Source organism: Tachyglossus aculeatus, assembly GCF_015852505.1.
Source record: "Tachyglossus aculeatus isolate mTacAcu1 chromosome 12 unlocalized genomic scaffold, mTacAcu1.pri SUPER_6_unloc_1, whole genome shotgun sequence".
Lineage (NCBI taxonomy): Eukaryota > Metazoa > Chordata > Mammalia > Monotremata > Tachyglossidae > Tachyglossus > Tachyglossus aculeatus.
The window spans coordinates 18865578-18885770 of NW_024044828.1; the positions used below are offsets into that span (position 1 = coordinate 18865578).

General features: G+C 48.5%; 1 protein-coding gene across 1 annotated transcript; it reads left to right on the top strand.

The window, feature by feature from the left end:
* Positions 1-3001: 3001 nt before the first annotated feature.
* LRRC57 (leucine rich repeat containing 57) lies at positions 3002-17940 on the top strand. Its single transcript, XM_038741359.1, has 5 exons — positions 3002-3085; positions 7727-7865; positions 10729-10997; positions 13027-13212; positions 17802-17940. Exons 1-5 carry the CDS (start codon positions 3002-3004, stop codon positions 17841-17843), a joined length of 720 nt encoding a protein of 239 aa, XP_038597287.1. The 3' UTR covers positions 17844-17940.
* Positions 17941-20193: the final 2253 nt, after the last annotated feature.

Here is a 20193-nt window from a genome sequence, read left to right on the forward strand (position 1 = left end):
TGGAGAGCGGGAGGCAGAGGAGGGCATCAGCCGGTGACGTCACAAAAGGGGCATGAGCAAGGCGGAGGAGGAGGGCGGGGCTCGCACGGCTGACGTCATGATGGCTGTCATTCATTCATTCATTCATTCAATCATATTCATTGAGCGCTTACTGTGTGCAGAGCACTGTACTAAGCACTTGGGAAGTCCAATCAATCAATCAATCGTATTTATTGAGCGCTTACTGTGTGCAAAGCACTGTACTAAGCACTTGGGAAGTCCAAGTTGGCAACATCTAGAGACAGTCCCTACCCAACAGCAGGCTCACAGTCTAGAAGGGGGGACAGACACCCAGCCCCACAGCACTTCCAGATCTATCTTGTACATATTTATTCTATTCATTTTATTTGGTTTATATGTTTGGATTACTTGTACATATTTATTCTATTTATTTTATTTGGTTAATATGTTTGGATTTGTTGTCTGTCTCCCCCTGCTAGACTGTGAGCCCGCTGTTGGGTAGGAACCGTCCCTATCTGTTGCCAACTTGTACTTCCCAAGCGCTTAGTACAGACACCCAGCCCCACAGCACTTCCAGATCTATCTTACTTGTACATATTTATTCTATTCATTTTATTTGGTTTATATGTTTTGCTTTGTTGTCTCGTCTCCCCCTTCTAGACTCTGAGCCCGCTGTTGCGTAGGGACCGTCTCTATCTGTTGCCAACTTGTACTTCCCAAGCGCTTAGTACAGACACCCAGCCCCACAGCACTTCCAGATCTATCTTACTTGTACATATTTATTCTATTCATTTTATTTGGTTTATATGTTTTACTTTGTTCTCTGTCTCCCCCTGCTAGACTGTGAGCCTGCTGTTGGGTAGGGACCGTCTCTATATGTTGCAATTCTTGTCCTTCCCAAGCGCTTAGTCCAGTGCTCTGCACACAGTAAGCGCTCAATAAATACGATTGAATGAGTGAATGAATAGAATCAATCAATCAATCGAAGGGGGAGAATATAAGGGGGAGACAGACAATGAAACAAAACATATTAACAAAATAAAATAAATAGAATGAATATGTACAAGTAAAATAAATAAATAAATAGAGTAATGAATATGTACAAACATATATACAGTCCCCTGCGCCTGGAACAGTGCTTTGCACATAGTAAGCGCTTAATATAATGCCATCATTAGTAAGAGCTTAACAAAGACCATCGTCAGTATTATTGTTATTATGAAACAGGTGCTGTGGGGCGGGGTGTGGGGGAGCTGAGGAAAAAAGGGGGTGTTTAGTTTAGCCCCTGCTCTCTCCCCGTCTCTCCAGGCTCGCATCTCCTCCTGCCTTCAGGACATCTCCATCTGGATGTCCGCCCGCCACCTGAAGCTCAACATGTCGAAGACTGAACTCCTTGTCTTCCCTCCCAAACCCTGCCCTCTCCCTGACTTTCCCATCTCTGTTGACGGCACTACCATCCTTCCCGTCTCACAAGCCCGCAACCTTGGTGTCATCCTCGACTCCGCTCTCTCATTCACCCCTCACATCCAAGCCGTCACCAAAACCTGCCGGTCTCAGCTCCGCAACATTGCCAAGATCCGCCCTTTCCTCTCCATCCAAACCGCTACCCTGCTCATTCAAACCCTCATCCTATCCCATCTGGACTACTGCATCAGCCTTCTCTCTGATCTCTCATCCTCGTGTCTCTCCCCACTTCAATCCATACTTCATGCTGCTGCCCGGATTATCTTTGTCCAGAAACGCTCTGGGCATATTACTCCCTCCTCAAAAACCTCCAATGGCTACCGATCAATCTGGGCATCAGGCAGAAACTCCTCACCCTGGGCTTCCAGGCTGTCCATCCATCCCCTCGCCCCCTCCTCCCTCACGTCCCTTCTCTCCTTCTCCAGCCCAGCCTGCACCCTCCGCTCCTCCGCCGCTAATCTCCTCACCGTACCTCGTTCTTGTTTGTCCCGCCATCGACCCCCGGCCCACGTCCTCCCCCGGGCCTGGAATGCCCTGCTCCCTCTGCCCATCCGCCAAGCTCCCTCTCTTCCTCCCTTCAAGGCCCTGCTGAGAGCTCACCTCCTCCCGGAGGCCTTCCCAGACTGATCCCCTTCTTTCCTCTCCCCCTCGTCCCCCTCTCCATCTCCCCCATCTTACCTCCTTCCCTTCCCCACAGCACCTGTATAGATGTATATATGCTTGTACATATTTGTTACTCTATTTATTTATTTTACTTGTACATATCTATTCTATTTACTTTATTTTGTTAGTATGTTTGGTTTTGTTCTCTGTCTCCCCCTTTTAGACTGTGAGCCCACTGCTGGGTAGGGACTGTCTCTATATGTTACCAACTTGTACTTCCCAAGCGCTTAGTCCAGTGCTCTGCACACAGTAAGCGCTCGATAAATACGATTGATGATGATGGGAAGGCCTCCTGGAGGAGGTGAGCCTTCAGGAGGGCTTGGAAGGGAGGAAGTGCGACTGTTTGGAGGATTTGAGGACAGTCCTTCCGCGGGGGGTTGGGGGGGAAATCTTGCGTGTCAATAAATACGATTGATTGATTGATTGATTGACGTCATAAGGGGGGGCAGGGTGCTGAGAGAGAGCGCTTGAGCCGGGGGGCGGGGCCGCCAGGGTGACGTCACGAAGGAGGACGGGCCATCGAAGGGGCGGAGCCAATGAGGCCGGGCGCGCGGTGACGTCACGGAGGGGGGGAACAGAGAGAGCGGGGGGCGGAGCCGTCCTGGTGACGTTATAAAGGGGCGGAGCCAATGGAGGCGGGGCGTGCGCAGTGACGTCACGATGGTGGGCGGCCCTTCGGCGGGGCTCTGAAGGAGCGCGCGTGCGCGGGCCTGGGGGCGGGTCCGTCCGGCGGTGACGTCACAAAGGGCGGAGCCAATGAGGGCGGGGGGCGCGCGGTGACGTCACGAGGGGGGGTCGGTCCATCCGCGCGAGCGCCGTTGGGGTCTTTGCGGGGCGGGCGGGGGTCAGGGGTCAGAGGTCAGAGGTCGGGGCCATGGGGAACAGCGCGCTCCGCGCCCACCTGGACACGGCGCAGAAGACCGGCGTCTTCCAGCTCACGGGGCAAGGCCTGGCCCAGGTGAGCGCGTCCTGTCCTGTCCTCCCCGGGGCTATGTGCTGAGCGCAACCTGTCCTGTCCTCCTCGGGGCTATGTGCTGAGCGACGCCCCTGGGCCCCGCACTGCACTGAGCGCTGGGGGACCTTCGGGCTCCTATCAGCTTAATAATGATGGTACTTGTTAAGCGCTTACTACGTGCCAAGCCCCGTTGATGAGGTGGGCCCCGTGGGGCTCACGGTCTTCATCCCCATTTTAATAATAATAATGATAATGATAATGATAACAATAATGATGATACTATTTGTTAAGCGCTTACTACGTGCCAAGCCCCGTTGATGAGGTGGGCCCCGTGGGGCTCACGGTCTTCATCCCCATTTTAATAATAATAATAAATAATGATAATAATGATGATCCTATTTGTTGAGCGCTTACTACGTGCCAAGCCCCGTTGATGAGGTGGGCCCCGTGGGGCTCAGGGTCTTCATCCCCATTTTAATAATGATAATGATAACAATACTGATGATGATATTTGTTAAGCGCTTACTACATGCCAAGCCCCATTGATGAGGTGGGCCCCGTGGGGCTCACGGTCTTCGTCCCCGTTTTAATAATAATAATAATAATGATAGCAATAATGATGATGGTACTTGTTAAGCGCTTACTACGTGCCAAGCCCCGTTGATGAGGTGGGCCCCGTGGGGCTCACGGTCTTCGTCCCCATTTTAATAATAATAATAATAATAATGATGATAACAATAATGATGATACTATTTGTTAAGCGCTTACTACGTGCCAAGCCCCGTTGATGAGGTGGGCCCCGTGGGGCTCACGGTCTTCATCCCCATTTTAATAATAATAATAATAATAATGATAACAATAATGATGATGGTACTTGTTAAGCGCTCACTACGTGCCAAGCCCCGTTGATGAGGTGGGCCCCGTGGGGCTCACGGTCTTCATCCCCGATTTAATAATAATAATAAATAATGATAATAATGATGATCCTATTTGTTGAGCGCTTACTACGTGCCAAGCCCTGTTGATGAGGTGGGCCCCGTGGGGCTCAGGGTCTTCATCCCCATTTTAATAATAATAATGATAATGATAACAATACTGATGATGATATTTGTTAAGCGCTTACTACGTGCCAAGCCCCATTGATGAGGTGGGCCCCGTGGGGCTCACGGTCTTCGTCCCCATTTTAATAATAATAATAATAATAATAATGATAGCAATAATGATGATGGTACTTGTTAAGCGCTTACTACGTGCCAAGCCCCGTTGATGAGGTGGGCCCCGTGGGGCTCACGGTCTTCATCCCCGATTCAATAATAATAATAAATAATGATAATAATGATGATCCTATTTGTTAAGCGCTTACTACGTGCCAAGCCCCGTTGATGAGGTGGGCCCCGTGGGGCTCAGGGTCTTCATCCCCATTTTAATAATAATAATGATAATGATAACAATACTGATGATGATATTTGTTAAGCGCTTACTACGTGCCAAGCCCCATTGATGAGGTGGGCCCCGTGGGGCTCACGGTCTTCGTCCCCATTTTAATAATAATAATAATAATAAATAATGATAATAATGATGATGGTACTTGTTAAGCGCGTACTACGTGCCAAACCCCGTTGATGAGGTGGGCCCCGTGTGGTTCACGGTCTTCATCCCCATTTTAATAATAATAATAATAATAATAATAATAATAATGATGATGATGATAACAATAATGATGATACTATTTGTTAAGCGCTTACTACGTGCCAAGCCCCGTTGATGAGGTGGGCCCCGTGGGGCTCACGGTCTTCGTCCCCATTTTAATAATAATAATAATACTAATGATAACAATAATGATGATGGTGCTTGTTAAGCGCTTACTACGTGCCAAGCCCCGTTGATGAGGTGGGCCCCGTGGGGTTCGCGGTCTTCGTCCCCATTTTAATAATAATAACAATAATGATAACAGTAATGATGATGGTACTTGTTAAGCGCTTACTACGTGCCAAGCTCCGTTGATGAGGTGGGCCCCGTGGGGCTCACGGTCTTCATCCCCATTTTAATAATAATAAGAAGAATAAATAATGATAACAATAATGATGATGCTATTTGTTAAGCGCTTACTACATGCCAAGCCCCGTTGATCACGTCACCCCCGTGGGGCTCACGGTCTTCATCCCCATTTTAATAATAATAATAATAATAATAATAATGATAATGATAATAATGATGATGCTATTTGTTAAGCGCTTACTACGTGCCAAGCCCCGTTGATGAGGTGGGCCCCTTGGGGCTCACGGTCTTCATCCCCATTTTAATAATAATAATAATAATAATGATGATAATAATAATAATGATAACAATAATGATGATACTATTTGTTAAGCGCTTACTACGTGCCAAGCCCCGTTGATGAGGTGGGCCCCGTGGGGCTCACGGTCTTCATCCCCATTTTAATAATAATAATAATAATAATGATAACAATAATGATGATGCTATTTGTTAAGTGCTTACTACATGCCAAGCCCCGTTGATGAGGTCGGCCTCGTGCGGCTCATGGTCTTCATCCCCATTTTAATAATAATAATAATAATAATAATGATAACAATAATGATGATACTATTTGTTCAGCGCTTACTACGTGCCAAGCCCCGTTGAAGAGGTGGGCCCCGTGGGGCTCACGGTCTTCATCCCCATTTTAATAATAATAACAATAATGATAACAATAATGATGATGGTGCTTGTTAAGCGCTTACTACGTGCCAAGCCCCGTTGATGAGGTGGGCCCCTTGGGGCTCACGGTCTTCATCCCCATTTTAATAATAATAATAATAATAATGATGATAATAATAATAATGATAACAATAATGATGATACTATTTGTTAAGCGCTTACTACGTGCCAAGCCCCGTTGATGAGGTGGGCCCCGTGGGGCTCAGGGTCTTCATCCCCATTTTAATAATAATAATAATAATAATGATAACAATAATGATGATGCTATTTGTTAAGCGCTTACTACATGCCAAGCCCCGTTGATGAGGTCGGCCTCGTGCGGCTCATGGTCTTCATCCCCATTTTAATAATAATAATAATAATAATAATGATAACAATAATGATGATACTATTTGTTCAGCGCTTACTACGTGCCAAGCCCCGTTGAAGAGGTGGGCCCCGTGGGGCTCACGGTCTTCATCCCCATTTTAATAATAATAACAATAATGATAACAATAATGATGATGGTGCTTGTTAAGCGCTTACTACGTGCCAAGCCCCGTTGATGAGGTCGGCCCCGTGGGGCTCACGGTCTTCATCCCCATTTTAATAATAATAATGATAACAATAATGATGATGGTACTTGTTAAGCGCTTACTACGTGCCAAGCCCCGTTGATGAGGTGGGCCCCGTGGGGCTCAAGGTCTTCATCCCCATTTTAATAATAATAATAATGATAACAATAATGATGATGCTATTTGTTAAGCGCTTACTACGTGCCAAGCCCCGTTGATGAGGTCGGCCCCGTGGGGCTCACGGTCTTCATCCCCATTTTAATAATAATAATAATAATGCTAATAATAAGAATAATGATAACAATAATGATGACACTATTTGTTAAGCGCTTACTACGTGCCAAGCCCCGTTGATCACGTCGCCCCCGTGGGGCTCACGGTCTTCATCCCCATTTTAATAATAATAACAATAATGATAACAATAATGATGATGCTATTTGTTAAGCTCTTACTACGTGCCAAGCCCCGTTGATGAGGTCGGCCCCGTGGGGCTCACGGTCTTCATCCCCATTTTAATAATAATAATAATAATAAATAATGATAATAATGATGATGCTATTTGTTAAGCGCTTACTACGTGCCAAGCCCCGTTGATGAGGTGGGCCCCGTGGGGCTCACGGGCTTCATCCCCATTTTAATAATAATAATGGTATTTGTTAAGCGCTTACTATGCACCAAGCCTTGTGTGCAGAGCACTGGACTAAGCGCTTGGGAAGTCCAAGTTGGCAACATATAGAGACAGTCCCTACCCAACAGTGGGCTCACAGTCTAAAAGAATACAGAATAAAGGTACTTCCCAAGCGCTTAGTCCAGTGCTCTGCACACAGTAAGCGCTCAATAAATACGAATGAATGAATACAATTGAATGAATGAATGAATGTATATAGACTGTGTATTCTAGACTGTGAGCTCGCTGTTGGGTAGGGACCGTCTCTAGATGTTGCCAGGTTGTACTTCCCAAGCGCTTAGTCCAGTGCTGTGCACGTGGTAAGCGCTCAATAAATACGATTGAATGAATGAATGTATATAGACTGTGTATTCTAGACTGTGAGCCCACTGTTGGGTAGGGACCGTCTCTAGATGTTGCCAAGTTGTCCTTCCCAAGCGCTTAGTCCAGTGCTCTGCACACGGTAAGCGCTCAATACGATTGAATGAATGAATATCTGTTTGTATGTATTTATTACTCTGTTTATTTGTACATGTTTATTCTGTTTATTTTATTTGGTTAATATGTTTATGATTATGACTATAATAATAATAATGATGATGGCATTTATTAAGCGCTTACTGTGTGCAAAGCACTGTTCTAAGCGCTGGATTACGAAGCGCTCGGGAAATAACCACCGATCGCCCCCATGCCCGCCCACCCCAGTTCCCCGAGGAGCTGCAGAGGCTGGCGAGTCACCTGAGGACCATCGACTTATCCAACAACAAGATGGAGAGCCTGCCGCCCTTGCTGATCGGGAAGTTTACCCTGCTGAAGAGCCTCGCCCTGAACCACAATAAACTGAGTATGTTCATTAATATCCATTCATTCATTCAATCCTATTTATTGAGCGCTTCCTGTGTGCGGAGCACTGGACTAAGCGCTCGGGAGGCCCAAGCTGGCACCATCTAGAGACGGTCCCTACCCAACGGCGGGCTCACGGTCTAGAGAAGCAGCGTGGCTCGGTGGAAAGAGCCCGGGCTTTGGCGTCAGAGGTCATGGGTTCGAATCCCAGCTCTGCCACACGTCTGCTGTGTGACCTTGGGTAAGTCACTTCACTTCTCTGAGCCTCAGTTACCTCATCTGGAAAATGGGGATGAAGACCGTGTGCCCCACGTGGGGCAACCTGATCACCTTGTACCCTCCCAGCGCTTAGAACAGTGCTTTGCGCATAGTAAGCGCTTAACAAATGCCCACGTTATTATTATTATTATAGAAGGGGGAGACGGACAACAAAACCTGTGGACAGCGGTCAAGGCGTCAGAATAAATAGAACATAATTTCCTGAGGACTCATGACCAGGACTGGAAAAGTCTAGAGAAGCAGCATGGCTCACTGGAAAGAGCCCGGGCTTTGGAGTCCGAGGTCAGGGGTTCGAATCCCGGCTCCGCCACATGTCTGCTGTGTGACCTTGGGCAAGTCACTTCACTTCTCTGAGCTTCAGTTCCCTCATTTGTAAAATGGGGATTAAGCTTGTGAGCCCCCCCGTGGGACAACCTGATCACCTTGTATCCCCCCCAGCGCTTAGAACAGTGCTTTGCACATAGTAAGCGCTTAATAAATGCCGTTATTATTATTATTATTACTGTGTACAGAGCACTGTACTAAGCGCTTGGGAGGTACAATCAATCAATCAGTCGTATTTATTGAGCGCTTACTGTGTGAAGAGCACTGGACTAGGCGCTTGGGAAGTCCAAGTTGGCGACATATAGAGGCAGTCCCTACCCAACAGTGGGCTCACAGTCTAGAAAGGTACAACTTTGAGACACATCAAACTCTGCTATATGTTGGCTTAGTTGATGGAGCACGGTCGTTGGTTCAAATCCCAGCTCCACCAATTAATAATAATAATAATAATGGCATTTATTAAGCACTTAATATGTGCCAAGCACTGTTCCAAGCGGTGCCCAGGGGGTGGGGGGACCTCACCCCAAAAAGACCAGACCTCTCTACTGAAGCCCCATCTCCTCTGAGAGGCCTTCCCTGACTAACCCCCCCCCCCCACCGACTCATCATCTCCCACTCCCTTCTGCGTCGCCCTGACTTGCTCCCTTTATCTGTTCATTCATTCAATCATATTTTTTTTATGGCATTTGTTAAGCGCCTACTATGTGCAAAGCACTGCTCTAAGCGCTGGGGGGGATACAAGGTGATCAGGTTGTCCCACGTGGGGCTCACAGTCTTAATCCCCGGTTTACAGATGAGGGAACTGAGGCTCCGAGAAGTGAAGTGACTTGCCCAAGGTCACACAGCAGACATGTGGCGGAGCCAGGATTCGAACCCATGACCTCTGGCTCCAAAGCCCGGGCTCTTTCCACTGAGCCACGCTGCTTCTCTGCTTCTGTTGCGCAGGCGCGGGGGCCTTAAATGCTACGGTCCCCGTCCTCCCCGCCTTACCTCCTTCCCCTCCCCACAGCACCTGTATAGATGTATATATGTTTATACGGATTTATTACTCTATTTATATATACATATTTATTCTATTTATTTTATTTGGTTAATGTTTTGTTGTCTGTCTCCCCCTTCTAGACTGTGAGCCCGCTGTCGGGTAGGGACCGTCTCTAGATGTTGCCGACTTGGACTTCCCAAGCGCTCAGCCCAGTGCTCTGCACACAGTAAGCGCTCAATAAATATGACTGAATGAATGAAAAATAGAATAGTAAATATGTACAAGTTGTTTTGCTGTCTACCTGTATATAGGTTTGTACGTGCTTATTACTCTATTTTATTTGTACATATGCTGTTTTATTTTGTTAATAGGTTTTTGTTTTGTCGTCTGTCTCCCCCTTCAAGACTGTGAGCCCGCCGTTGGGTAGGGACCGTCTCTAGATGCTGCCGGCTTGGGCTTCCCAAGCGCTTAGCACACCGTAAGCGCTCAATCAGTGCGATTGATTGAATGAATGAAAGGAAAATAGAGTAATCAATCCGTCCAAACATCTATACAGGTGCCGTGGGGAGGGGAAGGAGGGATGGGAAGGGGGCTCATTCTGGGAAGGCCTCCTGGCAATTAATCGTATTTCATGGCTCAGTGGGAAGAGCACGGGGTTTGGAGTCAGACGTCAGGGGTTCAAATCCCGGCTTTGCCAATTGTCAGCTGTGTGACTTTGGGCAAGTCACTTCACTTCTCTGTGCCTCAGTTCCCTCCTCTGTAAAATGAGGATGAAGACTGTGAGCCCCAGTGGGACAATCTGATTGCATTGTATGTACCCCAGCGCTTAGAACAGTTCTTGGCAATCAATCATCAATCAATCAATCAATCAATCGTATTTATTGAGCGCTTACTATGTGCAGAGCACTGTACTAAGCGCTTGGGAAGTACAAATTGGCAACACATAGAGACAGTCCCTACCCAACAGTGGGCTCACAGTCTAAAAGGGGGAGACAGAGGACAAAACCAAACATACCAACAAAATAAAATAAATAGGATAGAAATGTACAAGTAAAATAAATAAATAAATAAATAGAGTAATAGTAATATAGTTGAAGTGACTCCCTCACAGTCAGTCGCTCAGAAAACCGAGAGACCAGCTGAGATCGGGGCGTGCACTGCACATAGTAAGCGCTTAACAAATACCAACATTATTATTATTATTGAGCGCTTCCTGCATGCAGAGCCCCGGACGAGGCGCCTGGGTTCCCTTCGCACTGTTTCCCGTTGGTGTTGCTAGGCTTTCTGCCGGAGGAGCTGTGCAGGCTGACAAAGCTGGAGTCCCTGCAGCTGAACCACAACCACCTGACGGAGCTGCCGGCGTCCTTCGGGCAGCTGGCGGCCCTCAAGACCCTCGGCCTCTCGGGGAACCGCCTGCGGGCCGTGCCCGCCCAGCTCGGCCACCTCGGCCACCTGGACTTGGTGGATCTGTCCAAGAACCAGATCCAGAGCGTGTCTGACGGCATCAGCCGGCTGCAGGCCATCGAACTCAACCTCAACCAGAACCAGGTTCCCCCCCTCGTCCCCGTATTCACCCCGTTGTCTTCATTGAGCTTTTACTGTGGGCAGAGCACTGGGCTAGGCGCTTGGGAGCGGTCCCTACCCAACAGCGGGCGAACTCATCCACAACCAGAACCAGGTTCCTCCCCTCATCCACGTATTCAGTCAGTCGTATTTATTGAGCGCTTACTGTGTGCAGAGCACTGGGCTAAGCGCTTGGGAGCGGTCCCTACCCAACAGCGGGCAAACTCAGCCTGCACCAGGTTCCTCCCCTCATCCCCGTATTCACTCAGTCGTATTTATTGAGCGCTTACTGTGTGCAGAGCACTGGACTAGGCGCTTGGGAGCGGTCCCTACCCAACAGCGGGCGAATTCATCCACAACCAGAACCAGGTTCCTCCCCTCATCCCCGTATTCACCCCGTCGTCTTTATTGGGCGCTTACTGTGGGCAGAGCACTGGGCTAGGCGCTTGGGAGCGGTCCCTACCCAACAGCGGGCGAACTCACCCACAACCAGAACCGGGTTCCTCCCCCTCATCCCTGTATTCAGTCAGTCATATTTATTGAGCGCTTACTGTGTGCAGAGCACTGGACTAGGCACTTGGGAGCGGTTCCTACCCAACAGTGGGCAAACTCAACCAGAATTAGGTTCCTCCCCTCGTCCCCGTATTCACTCCATCGTATTTATTGAGCGCTTACTGTGTGCAGAGCACTGGACTAGGCGCTTGGGAGCGGTTCCTAACCAACAGCGGGCGAACTCAACCAGAACCAGGTTCCTCCCCTCGTCCCCGTATTCATTCAGTGGTATTTATTGAGCACTTACAGTGTGCAGAGCACTGGACTAGGCGCTTGGGAGCGGTCCCTACCCAACAGCGGGCGAACACATCCACAACCAGAACCAGGTTCCTCCCTTCATCCCCGTATTCATTCAGTCGTATTTACTGAGCGCTTACTGTGGGCAGAGCACTGGACTAGGCGCTTGGGAGCGGTCCCTACCCAACAGCGGGCAAGCTCAACCAGAACCAGGTTCCTCCCCTCATCCCTGTATTCACTCCATCGTATTTATTGAGCGCTTACTGTGTGCAGAGCACTGGACTAGGCGCTTGGGAGCGGTCCCTACCCAACAGTGGGCGAACTCATGCACAACCAGAACCAGGTTCCTCCCCTCATCCCCGTATTCATTCAGTCGTATTTACTGAGCGCTTACTGTGTGCAGAGCACTGGACTAGGCGCTTGGGAGCGGTTCCTACCCAACAGCGGGCGAACTCAACCTCAACCAGAACCAGGTTCCTTCCCTTGTCCCTGTATTCAGTCAATCGTATTTATTGAGCGCTTACTGTGTGCAGAGCACTGGACTAGGCGCTTGGGAGCGGTCCCTACCCAACAGCGGGCAAACTCAACCAGAACCAGGTTCCTCCACTTGTCCCCGTATTCATTCAATCGTATTTATTGAGCGCTTACTGTGTGCAGAGCACTATACTAGGCGCTTGGGAGCGGTCCCTGCCCAACAGCAGGCAAACTCAACCTCAGCCAGAACAAGGTTCCTCCCCCCGTCCCCGTATTCATTCAGTTGTATTTATTTATTTATTATTACTCTATTTATTTATTTTACTTGTACATATCTATTCTATTTATTTTATTTTGTGACTATGTTTGGTTTTGTTCTCCGTCTCCCCCTTCTAGACTGTGAGCCCGCTGTTGGGTAGGGACCGGCTCTAGACGTTGCCAACTCGGACTTCCCAAGGGCTTAGTCCAGTGCTCTGCACACAGTAAGCGCCCAATAAATACGATTGATTGATTGATTGATCATTATTATTATTATTATTATTAAGGGGAGGGAAGGAAGTTGGGGGCCTTCCAGTCTAGCGACCGCCATGTAGACTGTGAGCCCACTGTTGGGTAGGGACCGTCTCTATATGTTGCCAACTTGGACTTCCCAAGCGCTTAGTCCAGTGCTCTGCACACAGTAAGCGCTCAATCAATACGATTGATCGATTCTCCCTCTCTCTCCCTTCGCCCCCGTCGGCCGGCTGGACAGATTTCCCAGATCTCCGTGCAGATTTCTCGCTGCCCTCGCCTCAAAGTCCTCCGCCTGGAAGAGAACTGCCTGGAGCTCAGCATGCTTCCCCAGAGCATCCTCAGCGATTCCCAGATCTCCCTCCTGGCCGTGGAGGGCAACCTGTTCGAGATCAAGAAACTCCGAGAACTGGAGGGCTACGACAAGGTGGGGGGAAACCGCTTTTCTTCTGCTCGCCCGAAACCTCCTCCTACCCTTCTGGCCCTCCAGAAGTCGGTGTTAGGTGCCGGGGATGTGTCTGTTAATTGGGATATCGTACTCTCCCAAGCGCTTAGCACAGTGCTCTTCACACAGTAAGCGCTCAGAGCTGTGTCACTTCACTTCTAGACCGTGAGCCCGCTGTTGGGTAGGGACCGTCTCTAGATGTTGCCAACGTGGACTTCCCAAGCGCTTGGTACAGTGCTGTGCACACAGGAAGTGCTCAATAAATACGATTGAATGAATGAATGAATCTAGACTGTGAGCCCACTGTTGGGTAGGGACCATCTCTAGATGTTGCCAACTTGGACTTCCCAAGCGCTTAGTACAGTGCTCTGCACACAGTAAGCGCTCAAAGCTGTGTGACTTCGGACAGGTCACTTCACTTCTAGACTGTGAGCCCACTGTTGGGTAGGGACCGTCTCTAGATGTTGCCAACTTGGACTTCCCAAGCGCTTAGTACCCCCCGTCTTACCTCCTTCCGTTCCCCACAGCACCTGTATATATGTTTGTACATATTTATTACTCTATTTTACTTGTACATATCTGTTCTATTTATTTTATTTTGTTAATATGTTTGGTTTTGTTCTCTGTCTCCCCCTTCTAGACTGTGAGCCCACTGTTGGGTAGGGACTGTCTCTATATGTTGCCAACTTATACTTCCCAAGCGCTTAGTCCAGTGCTCTGCACACAGTAAGCGCTCAATAAATACCATTGATTGATTGATTGATTAGTACAGTGCTCTGCACACAGTAAGCGCTCAAAGCTGTGTGACTTTGGACAAGGCACTTCACTTCTAGACCGTGAGCCCGCTGTTGGGTAGGGACCGTCTCTATATGTTGCCAACTTGGACTTCGCAAGTGCTTAGTACAGTGCTCTGCACACAGTAAGTGCTCAATAAATACGATTGAATGAATGACTGAACTTCTCTGTGCCTCAGTTCCCTCATCTGGAAAGTGGGGATGAAGACTGTGAGCCCTCCGTGGGACAACCTGATCACCTTGTAACCTCCCCTGTGTTTAGAACAGTGCTTGGCACATAGTAAGTGCTTAATAAATATTATTATTAATAAATGCTATTATTATTAAAAACGAATTATGTTGCCAACTTGTACTTCCCAAGCGATTAGTCCAGTGCTCTGCACACAGTAAGCGCTCAATAAATATGATTGAATGAATGAATGAATGAATTCAAAGCCCTACTGAGAGCTCACCTCCTCCAGGAGGCCTTCCCAGACTGAGCCCCTTTTCTTCTCCCCCTCCTCATCCCCCCGGCCCTACCTCTTTCCCCTCCCGACAGCACCTGGATAGATGTTTGGACAGATTTATTACTCGATTTATTTTACTTGTACAGATTTATTAGTCTATTTTGTTAATGATGTGCATCTAGCTTTATTTCTATTTATTCTGATGACTTGATACGTGACCACATGTTTTGTTTTGCCATCTGTCTCCCCCTTCTAGACTGTGAGCCCGTTGTTGGGTAGGGGCCGTCTCTAGATGTTGCCCACTTGGACTTCCCAAGCGCTTAGTACAGTGCTGTGCGCACAGTAAGCGCTCAATAAATATGATTGAATGAATGAATGAACTAGGAATCAGAAGGCCGTGGGTTCTCATCCCCACTCTGCCACTTGTCTGCTCCGTGATCTTGGGCCAGTCACTTCTCTGGGCCTCAGTTACCACATCTGTAAAATGGGGATTAAGATGGGGAGCCCCGTGGGACATGGACTGTATCCAACCTGATTAGAGAAGCAGCGTGGCTCAGTGGAAAAGAGCCCGGGCTTTGGAGTCAGAGGTCATGGGTTCAAATCCTGGCTCCACCAGTTGTCAGCTGGGTGACTTTGGGCAAGTCAAAGGGAAGTCCCTTCTCTGGGCCTTGGTTCCCTCACCTGGAAAATGGGGATTAATCAATCAATCGTATTTATTGAGCGCTTACTGTGTGCAGAGCACTGTACTAAGCGCTTGGGAAGTCCAAGTTGGCAACATCTAGAGACAGTCCCTACCCAACAGCAGGCTCACAGTCTAGAAGGGGGAGACAGAGAACAAAACCAAACATACTAACAAAATGAAATAAACAGAAGATATGTACAAGTAAAATAAATAAATAAAGATTTATTAAAAAATGTATTTATTAAAAATAAAGACTGTGAACCCCCCAGGGGACAACCTGATCACCTTGTAACCTCCGCAGCGCTTCGAAGAGCGCTTTGCACATAGTAAGTGTTTAATAAATGCCATCCTTATTATCATTATTACTTTGTATTTACTCCAGCGCTTAGAATGGTGCCTGGCACATAGTGAGCGCTTAGAAAAATCCATGGAAAAAAACACCCCCAAAATAAAAACAGTGAGGTCTAAGACCCTTCATTTTCCTAAGATTTGAGTCATGCTCTCCTCCTCGGGTGACTTGCCGTCAGTCCCGACTCCCTGCTTGGTAGGCCTCAGTCCCGCCTGGTAGCCGCGGTTCAGTTTCAGATCGGGGTGGAGGGAGACACGTTTTGGGTCCGCGTGCTAGACTTGCTGGGGGTAAGGTGGGATTAATAACAGGATTTTCTGGGGCTCTGTACTCACCTTACTTCCCATGGGCAAATCCCTTAACTTCTCTGTGCCTCCATTACCACATCTGGACGTCGAGCTGAGCCGTTTCTAGACTGTGAGCCCGTCGTTGGGTAGGGACCGTCTCTGTATGTTGCCAACTTGGACTTCCCAAGCACTTAATCCTTCCTCTCCCCCTCTCCATCCCCCGCATCTTACCTCCTTCCCTTCCCCACAGCACCTGTATATATGTGTGTACATATTTATTACTCTATATTGTACATATCTATTCTATTTATTTTATTTTTGTTAGTCTGTTTGGTTGTGTTGTCTGTCTCCCCCTCTTAGACTGTGAGCCCACTGTTGGGTAGGGACTGTCTCTAGATGTTGCCAACTTGGACTTCCCAAGCGCTTAGTCCAGTGCTCTGCACACAGTAAGCGCTCAATAAATACGATTGATTGATTGACTGCACACAGGAAGTGCTCAATAAATAACGATTGAATGAATAAATGAACCATCCGTCAAAAGAGTGCAACAAATCCCAGTCCAGTGAGTTACCCTGCTGGGCCGCCTTGTCCTTTTCTGTCAGGAAAGAATTTCCCTTTTTAAGCTTCAAGTGACCCCAGCGCGCACACTCGGTTTCTCACCGTACCTCGATTCCGTCTATCTCTCGGCCCGCATCCTGCCTCCGGCCTGGAATGCCCTCCCTCCTCAAAACTGACAGACATTTCCTCTCCCCCACTTCCTGAAGCCTCACCTTTCCGATTAAACTCTTTTCCTTTTCTGCCACTCCCTTCTGCGTCCCCCTGACTTGCCCCCCTCTACTCATCCCCCTTCCCGGCCCCGCAGCACTTAACGTCCGTATCGAATTTATTTCTATTAATAATAATAATAATAATAATGATGATGGCATTTATTAAGCGCTTACAATGTGCCAAGCACCGTTCTAAGTGCTGGGGAGGTTACAAGGTGATCAGGTTGGCCCACGGGGGGCTCACAGTCTCCATCCCCCTTTTAATGAAAATAATAATAATAATAATGGCATTTATTAAGCGCTTACTCTGTGCAAAGCACCGTTCTAAGCACTGGGGAGGTTACAAGGTGATCAGGTTGGCCAACGGGGGGCTCACAGTCTCTATCCCCCTTTTAATAAAAATAATAATAATAATAATAATGGCATTTATTAAGTGCTTACTCTGTGCAAAGCACTGTTCTAAGCACTGGGGAGGTTACAAGGTGATCAGGTTGTCCCCCTGGGGGCTCACAGTCTTCATCCCCATTTTACAGATGAGGGAACTGAGGCCCAGAGAAGTGAAGTGACTTGCCCAGAGTCACACAGCTGACAAGTGGCGGAGCCAGGATTTGAACCCATGACCTCTGACTCCAAAGCCCGGGCTCTTTTCCACTGAGCCATGCTGCTTCTCTGAGCGCTGGGGAGGTTACAAGGTGATGAGGTTGTCTCCCGTGGGGCTCACAGTCTTCATCCTTATTTTACAGATGAGGTCACTGAGGCACAGAGAATAATAATAATGATGGCATTTGTTAAGCGCTTACTATGTGCAAAGCACTGTTCTAAGCGCTGGGGAGGTTCCAAGGTGATCAGTTTGTCCCACGGGGGGCTCACCGTCTTAATCCCCATTTTACAGATGAGGTAACTGAGGCACAGAGAAGTGACTCGCCCAAAGCCACGCAGCTGACAGTCGGCGGAGCCGGGATCTGACCATGACCTCTCACTCAATCAATCGTATTTATTGAGCGCTTACTGTGTGCAGAGCACTGTACCAAGCGCTTGGGAAGTCCAAGTTGGCAACAACAACACTCCCAAGCCCAGGCTCTTTCCACTGAGCCACGATGCCTGTCTCCCCCGTCTAGACAGTTAAGCTCGCGTGGGCAGGGACCGTGTCCGTCCCATCGTACTCTCCCGAGCGCTCAGTACGGTGCCCTGCGCGCGGCCGGCGCTCCGTCAATACACTCAACTGACCCTTTGTGTCTCTGTGGTCTAGTACATGGAGAGGTTCACTGCCACCAAAAAGAAGTTCGCGTGATGTCAGCCGGGAGCCCGGGGGCAGCGGGATCGGGAGCAGAGGCCCCGCCGGCTGAAGGAACGACCGCTCCCGCCCTCGCCCGGGATGGCCGCGGCGGGCGGGCGAGTGAAGTAAGCGAAGGGGCACGCACCCCGGAGAGGAATAACCCCCCGCCACCGGACACGTCCGCCACCGCTGCCGCCTTTTCGAGGCTCACCGCCACCACCGAGCCAGCCGAGGAGGGGCCTTCGCCGCCGGCCGGCCCGAGGACGACACTTCCCCGGGCGCGGAACCCGCCTGCCGTTTCTAGGAAGACGAGCGCGGCTCCGAAAACCCGGATCTCACTTCCGCCCGTCACCTGCCACGGTCCACTAATCGCCCCTTCACGTTAAAATAACCACCACCCAACCCTCCCTTTACTGATCGCTCCTTCACGTTAAACAAGGACAAAACCCTCCCTCTGGATCCTTTTTGGAAGCGCAAGAAGTTCCGAGGCTGTTGTGATTAATCCCAAAAGGCGGGATTTTGTCGGTATCGTTGATGCCAATCTGTTCCGAGTCTAGGGGATTCTCCACTACTTTAGATCGTTCTTTTCCTTTCCCTCCAGGGTCATTTGTCCACTGGGTCTGCTTTGGGTGGACAGTGGGATGAACTTTAGACTCTTTGCTTTAGATTCTCAGCCAATTCACGTTAAAATAACAACCACCCAACCCTCCCTTTACTAATCGCACCTTCACCTTAAACAAGGACAAAACCCTCCCTCTGGATCCTTTTTGGAAGCGCAAGAAGTTCCGAGGCTGTTGTGATTAATCCCAAAAGGCGGGATTTTGTTGGTATCGTTGATGCCAATCTGTTCCAAGTCTAGGGGATTCTCCGCTACTTTAGATCGTTCTTTTCCTTTCCCTCCAGGTTCATTTGTCCACTGGGTCTGGTTTGGATGGACAGTGGGATGAACTTCAGACTCTGCTTTAGAAAGATTCTCAGCCGATTCACATTAAAATAACAACCACCCAACCCTCCCTTTACTAATCGCACCTTCACGTTAAACAAGGTCAAAACCCTCCCTTTGGATCCTTTTTGGAAGCGCAAGAAGTTCCGAGGCTGTTGTGATTAATCCCAAAAGGCGGGATTTTGTCGGTATCGTTGATGCCAATCTGTTCCGAGTCTAGGGGATTCTCCGCTACTTTAGATCGTTCTTTTCCTTTCCCTCCAGGTTCATTTGTCCACTGGGTCTGCTTTGGGTGGACAGTGGGATGAACTTTAGACTCTTTGCTTTAGATTCTCAGCCAATTCACGTTAAAATAACAACCACCCAACCCTCCCTTTACTAATCGCACCTTCACCTTAAACAAGGACAAAACCCTCCCTCTGGATCCTTTTTGGAAGCGCAAGAAGTTCCGAGGCTGTTGTGATTAATCCCAAAAGGCGGGATTTTGTCGGTATCGTTGATGCTAATCTGTTCCGAGTCTAGGGGATTCTCCGCTACTTTAGATCGTTCTTTTCTTTTCCCTCCAGGTTCATTTGTCCACTGGGTCTGGTTTGGATGGACAATCAATCATATTTATTGAGCGCTTACTGTGTGCAGAGCACTGTACTAAGTGCTTGGGAAGTACAAGTTGGCAACATATAGAGACGGTCCCTACCCAACATGGGGCTCACAGTCTAGAAGGACAGATGGACAGTGGGATGAACTTCAGACTCTGCTTTAGAAAGATTCTCAGCCGATTCACGTTAAAATAACCACCACCCAACCCTCCCTTTACTAATCGCTCCTTCACGTTAAACAAGGACAAAACCCTCCCTTTGGATCCTTTTTGGAAGCGCAAGAAGTTCCGAGGCTGTTGTGATTAATCCCAAAAGGCGGGATTTTGTCGTTATCGCTGATGCTAATCTGTTCCGAGTCTAGGGGATTCTCCGCTACTTTAGATCATCCTTTTTTTTTTTCCCCTCCAGGTTCACTTGTCCACTTGGTCTGCTTTGGATGGACAGTGGGATGAACTTTAGACTCTTTGCTTTAGAAAGATTCTCAGCCGATTCAAGTTAAAATAACAACCACCCAACCCTCCCTTTACTCATCGCTCCTTCACGTTAAACAAGGACAAAACCCTCCCTTTGGATCCTTTTTGGAAGCGCAAGAAGTTCCGAGGCTGTTGTGATTAATCCCAAAAGGCGGGATTTTGTCGGTATCGTTGATGCTAACCTATTCCGAGTCTAGGGGATTCTCCGCTACTTTAGATCGTTCTTTTCTTTTCCCTCCAGGTTCATTTATCCACTGGGTCTGGTTTGGATGGACAGTGGGATGAACTTCAGACTCTGCTTTAGAAAGATTCTCAGCCAATTCACATTAAAATAACAACCACCCAACCCTCCC